The sequence below is a fragment of the Sphaeramia orbicularis genome, chromosome 17, assembly GCF_902148855.1.
Source record: "Sphaeramia orbicularis chromosome 17, fSphaOr1.1, whole genome shotgun sequence".
In the NCBI taxonomy this organism is placed as follows: Eukaryota; Metazoa; Chordata; class Actinopteri; order Kurtiformes; family Apogonidae; genus Sphaeramia; species Sphaeramia orbicularis.
In genome coordinates this window covers 41,614,565-41,628,135 of record NC_043973.1, presented here as the reverse complement: position 1 = coordinate 41,628,135, position 13,571 = coordinate 41,614,565, and the positions used below count along the sequence as shown (strand labels likewise).

Genomic DNA, 13,571 nt, shown 5'->3' with positions numbered 1-13,571 from the left:
CTGCCCCTACCCCACATGCATACACCCCCCGACTCTGAGAAATCAACAAGATACTGAATTTTATAAAGGGCCCACAACATTTAGCTTTCATGAGGCCCACAATTGCTAGCGGCGCTCCAGCTAGCCTTAAAATATTATTAATGCGATGATCATTTATTAGAACACTCATCAGAGGGTCCAAATGAAGTGAATGAGACCAGAATGACTCCTAGATAAAAGTGACTAAATCCTAAATGTTTTTGACCAGTCATACATACCTAACTCCTAAAGGATTTTTGTAGAAAATACAATCTGAGTCCTGTATAGAAATAAGCGTACGAGCTGTTTTCATGGATATAAAGAACTGAGATAGATCTGTTCTTACGCTGGAAACTGGACCGGTACTGGTAGAGCTCAGACCTCCACCAAAGCCAACAGTCAATGTTATTAAACCACTGACAAACAAACCAACTTACACCCCAGATTTTCCTCCATTTTTGGCAATTGATGCCACAGATTTATCTATCTGACTGACATAATAGTAACAAAGAGCTTCACTGTGATTCCAACAAACTTCAGCTGTCAAGACCTAAAAGCTAATTGTTTGTTCAGCTGCAATATAACTACTTTCTTACAAGTTTAGACTGAAAGTGGTTCCAGAAAAGCACCACAGTTTCCATTCCTCCCTCCATGTTACAATTTATAACGTTTTGAGCAACTTTTTGTTTCCTGGCAACTTTTCTACCATGTTAGAATGAAAACTGTTGTCAGGAAACAGCTGTAGTTTCTCCTTCTTTTATTTACTCTTCAGATATTTGACAGCATTGTGCAATTAACTTATTCTTTTAGCATGTAACTATACTATTAGATGTCAACCTGGGACTCTCTGGTGTTAAAAACAAAAACAAACATGTGGTGTCAGGCTGAGCAAACCCCGCCCATCGCACGTATTATAGCTTATTTTGGCATCAATCCAGCTGATGTTATCATGTCTGTTTGTGTGGCAATGTCAGCATATCAGTTGCCTCTATATATGTAATAAGTTCGAAGTAAATTTAAACAAAATTGATGTTTTTATAGGCATTTGAAATTTTGCCCATTATAGGTAAATGGGAGAAGAAAAAAGAATTTAAAAATTCATGAAAAAATTTAACTTTGACCTACTTTTTCCAAAATGTAGTGAGATTTAGTCTGGGTCATTTGAAATCTATAAACCCAATTTGGCATAAATTAAATCAGTGGTTTTGCTGCTACAGACATGTGAAATTTCGCCCATTGTAAGTAAATGGGGAAAAAAAAAAGAATTAGAAAATTCATAAAAAATCAAAACTTTGACCTAATTTTCCCAAAATGTAATGACATCTATTCTGCATCACTGGCAGTCTCTAAACCCAGTTTGGTATGAATTCAACCAATAGTTTTGCTGCTACAGACATTTGAAATTTTACCCATTATACGGTGAAAAAATGCTGAGAACAGAACTTCCCGTGTACTGATCAGCAGATACGTGCTATCAAGCCAATAGAGTGTACAGGGAAACTCATGAGTCACACGATGGATCAACCTGACCTACTTCTGGCAAAATGTACAAAGCATGTTCTCAGAGTTTTATAATAAACCCAAGACAGAATACTGTAGGGACAGCGATCTTTACGACCACTGGAGTGAATTAAAGAGAAGCAGCATTCTCCATCTCCATCTGTTGTTCAGATAGATCGCGCCAGAGTTGAGCTGAGTCTTATAAGAGGTAAGATGTTTATTAAAAGGGTGTGCTACACAGGAGGACTCGGAGCACTTAACCTAATGGCCTGTGTTGCTTAGGGGACCCGTGGTAACAGCATGAATGACGGTCAGGCTTTAGTCACCGACCAGGAATCTATATCATAACCAGCGACTGGACGCCGCTATTCTAGCTTTAACAGTTTAATACAGGGCATGAACTGCTGAAATAACATTCCAGAGGACAGACTAAAGGTCTTCACTTGTGAAATTTATCTCAGTTTTCAGAGGATTGTAGTTTAGTTTGAGTGCCATTCAACAAATGTTATTTTACTATTTGGACCAGACATATTTCATTCCTAGTTCATAAACTGAAAACAATATGAACATTGTAAATTATGTGGCAAAAAAGTGATTAACTACCGTTTAATTAACCTTTAAAGACCTAGAACTATTTTTATGGGAGTTGCAAATGACTTTTTCCTCTACATTTAACCCATAAAGACCCAAACAGCCACTGGTGACCAAAACCATCTACTGATCTAAACTGTTTAATACTTGTGGATCCACTAATCCTATTAAAACGTGTAAATAATTGGTGTAAAATACCATTTGTTAACTTTTCATGGTCGTTCAGAGGCTCCGTAGTGAACATGGAAACACCATCATCTTCTACAACATTGATTCACCAGTAAAACCCATGGAGTTGGATTAATGACGGTGGATGGAAACACTTGATTTTATGTTCAGATATTGATAACCTTGTTAAAAAAAGTTACTTTATCTTCAGTTTTCTTTGCTTTTATGAACAGCTACATGATCAGTGAATTAAATATAGAAAAATACCTAATTTTCATTGGAAAAAAAACACAAAATACCGAGGACAATATTGAAATAAATGGTGATAAGGCACTTATGAAAAGTTAAATATAGAAAAAAAACTTGTAACTGCCACAAAAGTAGCACTGGGTATTTTCTTTTAGTGTTTTATGTCAATTTATTATATCATTTTTATTTGCATATTGCATTTTTCAGTAAAAATCCAATATTTTCCTGTATTTATTTTACTGACCATGTAGATGTTCATAAAAGCTCAGAGAAAATCAAAAGCTTATTGTATCAAAACAGTGAAAACTGGAATTAAAAGTGACCTTTTCAGCAAAATATATCTTAAACAATCATCTTCAACTACTGTCATCTGTCACACAAAGTGTATTTTATTGGTGAATCAATGATGGTGTTTCCATATTTTCTACAGAGCCTTTAAATGTCCAAATGGATATTTTTTTATGCCACTGAAAAGGTGAAAAACTACATTTTATCTAGATAATAGGATCAGTGGTTAAAAAGTTATCACTGGTTTTAGATCAGAAGATGCTTTTGGTCATCAGCAGCTGTTGAGGTCTTTGAGGGTTAAGAGGACTGTATGGATTTGTTTATATTGTATTGATTCATAGATTTTTTGCGATTTAAACATGTATTTCATTGTAGTATGTCATACTTTGATGGAGCTAAATGACACCGTATGTAATAAATGCCAGGTTTATTTATGTTTCTGATTGTTTCCCCCTGCAATAACGTGCTCGTATACGTAATGCGACGTTTGACGTGGGTGCCACCTCTGAATATTCACTTGAGTTCCCTTTCTCGTGTGTGTATAACTGAACTGAAACTGACTGAAATGTACCTCAGACTAAATCTCTCACACAGTTGCTGTAAATAATGTGAAACCTGTAAATATGCCTGAAATGTGTTTTATGGTGATGACTTATAGTGCTCAGGTGACAACTGGAAAGTAATGTTTACATTTAAAATTGTCTGTTCCTCACCCGTGGGTTATTCATAATGTCAATATCGTTAATGATTGTTGTTAGTGTCTTATTTTTTGTGTGAAATAAAACCATTTGCACTGTTTTCTGTGTCTGTTCAGCTGATACAAAGCAACACAAGCAGTCAGTATCTTTATTTCTGCTTTAAACAAAGTAAACAGGTAAAGAAAATTTATTAAATAGTATAACAAAAAAAAGAAAAAAAGATGTACAAACATTTCTCAAATTAATCTTTGGACTTGTTATAAAGGAAATTTGGCTTCCTCTCTTTTCTCCTTCCAAAAATGTCATCTTGTCGCCCCCTGCTGGAGGATCCTTTTTCTATTCATTTACTAATATCCAGGACAACAATAAGGGGCCAGTTTCTCAATAGAGTTCACTAATTCATCTCTATGATAATGTTACATCATTGACTTCACATCAGTTCAGTTATAATTTGTTGAGGCGGAGTGTGTTGAGACGAGCAGGTAAAATAGTGGATCCTTCTGCGTAGCTTATTTCTCGCAAAATCCCATTCCAGCAATTCTCAGACTCATCGTATCTGTGGGACAAAAACAAACATATATAACCCTTTATTCATACACTTTGTAACTTTTTTTTGGTATGTCATCACCTTGAGCCATTGTCATTTTTAACCCTTTCTAAATGCAATGTTTGTGATGTAAAAAAAACAAACAAACATATTTTTTGATGCAAAAAGCCCAAAAAATGTTTTTTTCGATATACTACATAAAAATTGGATTACTTATCATCTGATTTTTGTAGCCTGGAATATGTTTATGATTAACAGCTACACTGGTTAATATGCATTATTATATTTGTGCTAGGTCAAATGTAAAATGCTAAAATGTGTCAATGCGCTTTTTTTTTTTTTTTTTTTCTTAATTCACTTTGGAGACACTTTGGTGCTAGTGTAGAAGTTTTCCATTGTTCCATTGTGCTGATTTTAGTGGCTGGGTCAGATTTTTAAAAATCATGCAAAAATTAACAACTTTTGAATTCTGACCTGAAACAAATTGTGAAAAATAATATGAACTTTTATAGCATGAAGTGAAAAGTGTGCATCATATGTCCACCAGGATACCAAGGGTTAAGTAATAGAACCCCTCAATGTCCAAACACACATGCAAGCAGGTATACATACTATACATAGATAAGCAGTGATAAATAACACGACATTGTCTCTGTTTTCTCATGCACACAAATATTACATCAAAGCTGAAGTAAACTCAGCAATACTCTGAAATATTCACCTGTGGATTTACACTGGTGGAAAGTCATTCACTATTTTTAATGCATTCAAAAGCTTTTCATTTTACTGGAGTATTTCCTTTATTTTCTGCAGTTTTACATTCCTACCCCACTGCATCACAGAGTAAATATTGTATTTTTAAGTCTGTTACATTTCTGGAACACCTTTTAATCTGGTCGAGTGACGACAAAGTATCACCAAATGTGTTGAAAGTGAGAGTTTTGATAAAATGAAGGATGATGTTAGGGCTGCATGATATTGGAAAAAACTGACATCGTGATTTTTTTTTTTACCCTGTGATATATATTGCGATATGAAAAAATACTCAGGAGGATATAATAGCTGTGTGGTGCTGACATAAATGGTCAAACAAATTAGTGGCAACAGGTGGAAGACACTGGCGACACAGAACACGTGTTTCAATATCATCCTTCTTGTGTCCGAAAAATAATTCCAGATAACTTACATTGCTTTTCTTTTTTGCACCGAGTCTTCATTTGATTGATTTTCTCTTGTTCGTTGCTCATTTTTCAGTGTTGTTACCAGTGTCTCACTCCAAACTGATTAAGAACGATTGTAATTGGTGGTTCGCTGCATGCAGTGCATGTCAGGTACCCTTGAAATTAGATGAGAACATGTTGAGTTCATTTGCCTCCTACATTGCAGGAGCTGTGATGTGACTATTGCGCACATCTACATCGTGATTACGATGTTCAAACGATAAAATGTGCAGCTCTAGATGATGTGATTCTTTGTGATTTGTTCAAAGTCATGTTAGGACTGGGTACCATCTTCATAAATCTGTGTTTCTCAACCTTTTTTGAACAAAGCCCCACAAATGGCATCATATGCCTACTGCTGACCCCCCCTTAAAAAATTTGGGACGGGGGTGTGTAATATGTGCCTCTGTTATACATCTGAGTTTACATGAGGTCTTTGGTCGAGTAATGTATAACGTTGTCATGTACAACAATAGTCGCTAACACCCCCCATTTGTGCCTGAGCATCCCCCTCTCAGCTTTCTCGTTCAAAACGCCCCCCGATGTGCTCGCACCCCCCCAAGAGAACGTCTATGCCCCCCATTGGAGAACCATTATCATAAGTAAGGGATCTTTGGTAAGTCTCAAGTCCTAAACATTGTAAAAATAATAAATAAAACAATAAAAGTTCATCCATTTCCTTTATCTACTGCTTATTTGACTGTTGTTTGTTTTTATATCCAACAAATTTTGTAAAGCCCTGTGAGTCAACCTTGTTGTGATATAGGGCTCTACAAATAAAACTGAATTGAATTGAACTGAACTGAAAAGTAACACTGAGTAAGTGATAAGTAGTAATAAAATTCCAACTTAAGTCATGTGACTCTCCTACTTGTTGTGATTTTACACTTCAGACCTTTTAAAATGAATGATATGTTCAGATGCAGTTAATTCCAGGGGTGTATTCTGTACATGGGGCTCTTACCTCCAGATGTCCGTCATCTCCGTGGGCACCGGCTCCTCACTGGTTTCAGAAGGCATCATGGCGAACCCGCCCACTGCATACAGGAAGCCTCCCATTGAGATCAGATTGAGGGAACTTCTCTCCTGAGGGAACTCTGTGAACTCCGACCACCTGGAACATGACAACAACACACAGACACACAGGAAAGTGATGACGCTGGTAAATAAGCTGTTAAATAAGCTGTTATTTACTGTATGACACTGTGAGTGGCACTTTATGACCTGATGATTCATTCTCAGTGAGTCAGTTCACTACTGTGGACAGATGCTTCACCTCATAATGATGAGATAAGATGCTCATGAAAAAAAAAAAAAAAGACAAACAGTGGCCTTACGTGTTGCTAGCGATGTCATAGATTTCCACGGAGCTGGTGAGGCCTGAATCTGTGACCCCCGTCATCACATAGATCTGGTCGTTATGGACAGTGATGCCAAACAGGGAGCGGGCGGTCTTCATGGGGGCCAAGTCCTTCCACTCAAACTTGGTTGGGTTGTAGACACACACTCTCCTCATGCACTTCCTGTAGGAAACACCAGACATTATCTCATTCAGTACACCATCTGAAATCAAAGCTTCACAATTAAAGAATGGAATCAACTCCCATGTGGTCTGAAAACCCCATTTACTCCCACTGCTCCTAGTATGCATGTGTGATGCATGATCTAATGAGGGGTTAAATACAGACAGTGTTGTATAGTAACTAAGTAATATTTCACTTTTACTTCGCTACATTCCCTAACTCAAATGCACACGTCTACTCCAATACATTTTTCATGCAAAGTATCGTTATTCATTACAAAAACAAATTCAAGGAAATTTGATGTTTTTACTGCTGAGATTACAAAGTCATCGAGCTGATTTGTCATTAGGCCTAATCACGTAATGCATGAGTGTAAATGACAGTCCACACTCAACCTGTTGGCAATCTGTTGTTGTGAGCAGCAGTGGATGGAAGCAATCTGGTAAGACGGCAGCAGATACGGAAGAAGGGAGGGATGAAGTTTATCGTTTCTTTTCTTAATTCTGACTTTTCTAATACCAGCAGCAGTCTAATCCTACCTTGTTTTTGAGGTGAGATTTAGGCATCATTTTCAATATTTTAACTGCTTGTCTTTTACTTTATCATATTTTAAAATCCTGGAAAAACTTTGCAGTATTCCAAATTCTGACTGCCTTTGACTGTTTTTAACATTTACTTGTATTTTGCCTTCCATTACTTGAGTACATTTAATTGTAGATTACTTGCTATACTTAAGTACAGTAAATACTAGATGTTTAAAGACTTTAACTTGAGTACCATTTCAGTTGGTGACTTGAACTTCTACCAAAGTCATTTTTTGGTAGAGTACCTGTACTTCTACTCAAGTGTGACTTTCCAGTATTTCATTCATACAACACTGAATGCAGACTAGTTTTGGTATGTGGTGCATTGCATGAGTGGGAGCCCTACGGACAAATTAAGATTATTCTTGTGGGGACAAAATGACAGTCCTTGTAATGTTAAATATTTGGAAACATTTGTCTGCATCTGTATATTGATGGTCTGGAATACCAATACCTGATATAACCCCTTTAACAAGTTCAACCATCTTCAACAAGGATTTGGTTATGGCATTCTCATATTTTTCTTCCTTTTACTTTCTTTTGCTTTGTTTGTTAAAAGCATTGTGTGTTGGTGTCCAGGATGTTTGCTGTGGATATTTTCATCCTGGTTTATGTTATGTCCTATTATATGAAATAATGATTAATGCTGGGTTGTATGCCTTGTTTTGTTGTATGTGGGCCTGCTGCCACTGCCTCGGTGGAGACTAATGGGGTCTAGATAAAGAAATGAAGCACATTCCAAGATGTAATTCACAAATACAATATCAAACATATATATTTATAAAGTCTGGAACATCACATACTTGCTTTCAGACTTTCCTCCAATGACATAGATGAGGCCTTTGTGTGATACAGTCCCATGACCGTACACTTGGTAAGGCAGAGGGTCCGACTCACCCCATTTAAAAGACCTGAGGAAAAAATGAACAAGAATGAATGTCATATAAAACTACACATTTACTGCATTGATTTAAATATTCTGGAACAGATCAGAGGTGTCAAATTCTTTTTAGTTTCTGGGTCACATACAAGCCAATATGATCTCACATGGGTCAGACCAGTAAAATAATTACATAATAATCTACAAATAATGACAACTTGAAATTCTTCTTTAACACATTAACGTGGATTTATTCATCATCATGATTAATCTGATTTTAAATTTTGATGCAATTAACCCATCTGGAGTGCAGAATGACTCTGAATGTCTCTGGCAATGCATTTAAGACAGTTTGTCCAAATAGATTTACTGTCACGCTGGCGTAATAGGGCAGTTGATCCGGTAGTGACAGGCAGCAGAACTGACCCATAAAGATAGAAGACACTAAACAGCATGTTGGCCCTCTGGATGGAAATATGAGTACAAAAAAAACAAGACAGAACAGTTGTTTCAAGTTGTTTTGTTGAAACTGTTGAAGGTGTTTAATAAACATGCTAAGTGCCTTCTTTCTTGAGTCTGTTTGCTCGTGCCAGATGAAATGCGATTAATATAGATTAAAAATGCATGATATCTAATCGTGATTAATCAAAATTAATTCTCAGCAACCCTGTGATTAGTTTGATTAAAAATTTTCATTGTTTGACAGCACTAGTAAAATGTAAAATCACCTTATGAAAATGATTACGTAAACAAACTATCCTTTAAAAATGTGAATAACATGAACAACCTGAAATTTCTTTTTAAAAAAATAAGTGCAGTTTTAACAATCTTACACCTCAGCTTATCATTTACACAATTTACAGATCACAGGGGAGCTACAAAGGCACAAAACATTTTGTAACAGGCAGAATATTGTTCATGTAATTAAACTTTTTGTACACTAAAACAAATACAAAAATTTGGTGTTGTCATTGTTAAAAGTTTATGGTATTATTTCAATGGTCCAACCCACGTATATTCATATTATACTCATATTGGTCTGCATGTGGCCCCTGACCTAAAACCGTTTTGACTCCCTTGATTGTTAATATCTTCTGTGTAATTTTTGCTTTTCACATTGAATTGGATTAGACCCTTTTGTGGCTCTGTCTTGGCCTGTGGACCAGATGTTTGACACCCCTTGTAGAGTGTACATGTACTTACTGTCTGTCATAGATCATGACCGAGTCCAGGGCGTGTTCTCCTTCCTTCAACTCTTTTCCTCCCACAACAAAGATGGAGTTTTCAGTTTCAGTCAGACCAAACAGACAGCGAGGGCTGGGCTGTGAGGGCATCCCCAACCACTCTGAACTGACTGGATCAAACTGGAAATGAAGAACGAAACAGATGAGGAGGGAAAAAGACACTCGACAAACCCACATCAGATATGAGAGATAAGGATTCTGTTGATTTTAAAGGGAAAAATGAAACAGTGGCAATAGGTAGTTATGACATTAGCTCTATGTACTGCTTATATATATGTAACATGCTAGATTATAGTCAAATTAGTGTTTTTTTACCTCCGCCAAGGAGGTTATGTTTTTTGTTTTGTTATGTTTTTGTCCTTTGTTAACACTAGCAGTAAAACTATTGGTTGAATTCTTACCTAATTGGGTTTATAGATTACCAGTGACTGAGAATAGATGTCATTACATTTTGGGAAAAGTAGGTCAAATTTTCAATTTTCTATGAATTTTTTTATTCTTTTTTTTTTTTATTTACTCGTAATGGGAAAAATTTCACATGTCTGTAGCAGCAAAACTATTGGTTGAATTCATACCAAATTGGGTTAATAGACTGCCAGTGACATCAGCTGGATAGATGCCAAAATAAGCTACAATTCGTGCGAGGGGCGGGGTTTGTTGTGACTGGCACCACTTGTTATTATCTTATTTTGTCACTGGTACAAATAAAGTAACTTGACTTGATTTTACAATTAAGTAGTAATAAAGTATTCTGAATTTGAATCTAAACTACTTTAGTATGTGATGTTACCTGCAAAATGTCACTTTGAAAATATTTTTATCTGGTTACAAACATTTATTTTTCTTAATTTCCTGCTACTGAATTCAAATTATCTACATGTTTCGCTGGACTAATTATGGGTATGTGTCTACTTTGAATCATTTTAACATTCTTTAAGGTTATATTATTCTTTAATTATGATCAAATATTTTCTGTCCTTTCTTTTAATCACATCTTTTAGTATTTGGAGCCTCTCATATAAGCACTTCTTTGGATTTTTTTCTGTATGTTCCTAATATTTATATAAAGCACAAGAACTGCAATAGTTTAAGAAATGTGCAACGCAAATAAACTTGCCTTTCCTTGAGGTTAAAATTCCTTAAAATAAGTCAGATAGACATAAAAATCAGTACTTGACAGTCTTTACAGTCATATTGCTGTTATATTAGGTGTTCATGCTGATATGTGAAGTGGTCCTTCTGATGGTTTTATACCTGGAGGAAGTATGAACTGAACTGCTCGTCCTTGTCCTCCTCATTGTAAAGAAGTCCTCCAACAACAAACACCTGGTTCTCCTTGGTGACCAGGCTGCTGTGGTTCTTGGGGATGTCTGTAGTTTCTGACACTACAAAGCATTCGTTTCCTACCGGGTCATAGGCCACGGTCCCTGTGTTGTTAATCATAAGTATCAACTCCATCTCAAACATCCCAAACCGAGGGTTGTTGTTGAGTATGCCGGGCAGGTACCCCTCCTCCTCCTCATCATCATCCTCATCCTCCTCATTCCTCTCTCCACCCTTTGCTCCATCTCTGCTGGGCTTCGTCGGCTTTGGGAGACGCCCTTTGTGAGCATCCTTGACGAGATCCAGGTCTTTTTTGATGTCCTGGCTGAACCGGATGTACTGGTGACGCTCCACTTTCTCTTTGAAATAATCCAGAGGTATCAGCCGGAAACGGATACAGTGCAGCAGTTCCGGCAGGTCTTTAAGGCGACTTGTCTCATCATGTTTGACCCAGTCCATCAGGGATTCAAACACCACCTCTTCCCGCTCAATGTTCAGGGCATCTGAGGTGATGATGATGGCCAGCTCAGTTGGGCTGAGTTGAAGAAAGTCCTGGTCCCTGATAACCACTTGGTATCGCTCACAGATGAATTCCCTGGCACCAAGTGCAAGTCTGGGACAATCCAGGAGCAAACCTAATCTGAAGATCGCCAAGCAGTTACCAAGCACCAGCTTCTCTTGAAGGTAGGACACACATACAGAGAAGATGGACGGGATCTGGTACATGTTGGCAACCATGAAGATATCCTGGACGTTTTGCTCTGTCAGATTAATATCAGAGGTGTACAAGTAGCGCAGGATCATTCCCATGATCCCAGGTTCCACATCTTTGAGGACAATCTCCCGCTTCTTGCTCTCCTCCAGATCAGACAGGAACATGGCCTTAAAGAAGGGGCTGCTGGCTGCTAAGACCAGGCGGTGGCAGGGAAACTCTTTGTCCTGGATTTTGAGGACACAGTCCACAAACTTGTCATTCTCCAACAGGTCACACAGTCCATCCTGAAGCAGAGTCTGTTGGTACATCCGTGGCTGCTCTGCCGGGTCTATAGTCATGGCAGCCATTTTGTCCTGTGGCGTTTTCCAGGAGGGAGAGGCTCAGAGGAGCACCCTGCTTACTCCCTTCAACAGGCAGAAAGGGCTGCTGTCTGATGGGCAGCTCAGATTGCTGTGGATGGTCTCCACGGGTTGGCTGGCCGGTGGCTGCAGCTGTCTGTGGCTGTCACACACTCTGTAAGTCAGCGGTATTTATAGACAGGATCCCCACAAAGCTGAAGAATCCATTTTGGTGGACGGGGAGGAGAACGTGTCCAAACCCCTGACCCACACAGACTTCCACAAACAGCTGAATGACTAAGCACAGGGTGACAGCATGTTCCACCCAGGAGAACAGCTCACTCTGGAGTGATATTTACACTCCCTTTGTTCTAATGAAATGCCAGTACTTGTACTTCAGCTTATTTCTTCAGCTTTTACATCATACTTGAATGTTTTCTATGAACTGATTAAAAAAAACTCTCTATGCTCCTAAACTAAACAAACTAGTCTTAAGTGGAAAATGCATTGTCGTGAAAGCACTGAAAGCAGTGTTTTCCTTGAGCTCATGAAATATTACAGATTTCCTTTTCTTATTTGTCAGACAGATGGAAAAAAAAGTTAATTCTTTTACCTTGATATGTTTCAGCTACAACCTGTAGCCTTCCTCAGAAGGGTCACTTGTAGTAAACTAGAAAAGCACAGACCTCCGCCAAGTTAGATCAGTGCCCCCCCGATCACCACCAAATTTATCATTTGTTCCTCGTGCCAGTATCAACATTTCCTGAAATTTTCATCCAAATCTGTCCATAACTTTTTGAGTTATCTTGCGCATGGACAGACAGACAGACAGACAAACCAACGCCAGCAAAACACAACCTCCTTGGCGGAGGTAATAAGAAAAGGAAATCTGTATAAGTTCTAGTAGACAGTATGAACATAGTTGGACTCATGAAATATTTCTGTGTAAGTTCACATTTGCCCAGTTTTTTGACATTCAACTAGACCGGTTTCTTGAAAATGTTTCATTACTCATCCAAAAGACTTCATCTGTCCATTGGAAATTCAAAAAACTACTATGGACTCATGAAAGATTAAATTTTTAGACATTGATGCCTCTCCGGTGGCCGATTACACCACCATCAGTGTATAAAAAAGTTCAAATGACCACGTACAGCAGTAAAATACAACGTACACACTGATGCAGAAATTAAATATAATTTTAAAAAATCATATAAAATATTAAAGCACTGTCTGGCACTGCTTTACTGCTCCATGGCTACTCTGACTTTATGCCTTAGTTACATTTTACTGATACTACTTGGATGCACACCATTTATATACTTCTTTAATTATCATATTGATAATATATTGTCTAGTACATGTGCAAATTTTTTGCTATATTGGTAATTTCTTTCTTGCTACTTTTTATCCTGTATCATAAAAGGAAAGTGGACTCTGTATGTGCATCTCGGGCATCACACAAAATCCGGAAAGAGCTGACTGCGGCAGTTTGGCATACTTATGTATTTATGGTCAAGGAAAAGGCCAGTGGAAACGGCAAGTTAATAGGACCAATATTTTGGCCTCCCAATGGCCAATCACGTTGCTACGTACAGAATCATAGACTCATCATTGAAGTGGGTTACCTAGCAACAGATAAACAATAGGGCCACATTGCTATGGTGTCAGTTTTCATGTGCAGA

General features: G+C 37.6%; 1 protein-coding gene across 1 annotated transcript; it reads right to left on the bottom strand.

The window, feature by feature from the left end:
• Positions 1-3,646: 3,646 nt before the first annotated feature.
• Positions 3,647-12,038, bottom strand: LOC115437118 (kelch-like protein 40a). Its single transcript, XM_030160240.1, has 6 exons — positions 10,765-12,038; positions 9,470-9,630; positions 8,190-8,297; positions 6,617-6,802; positions 6,244-6,393; positions 3,647-4,068 (listed from the first exon to the last, which is right to left on the bottom strand). The coding sequence occupies exons 1-6, from the start codon at positions 11,893-11,895 to the stop codon at positions 3,957-3,959; spliced, it is 1,848 nt and encodes a 615-aa protein (XP_030016100.1). The 5' UTR covers positions 11,896-12,038; the 3' UTR covers positions 3,647-3,956.
• Between the last annotated feature and the right edge of the window lie 1,533 nt (positions 12,039-13,571).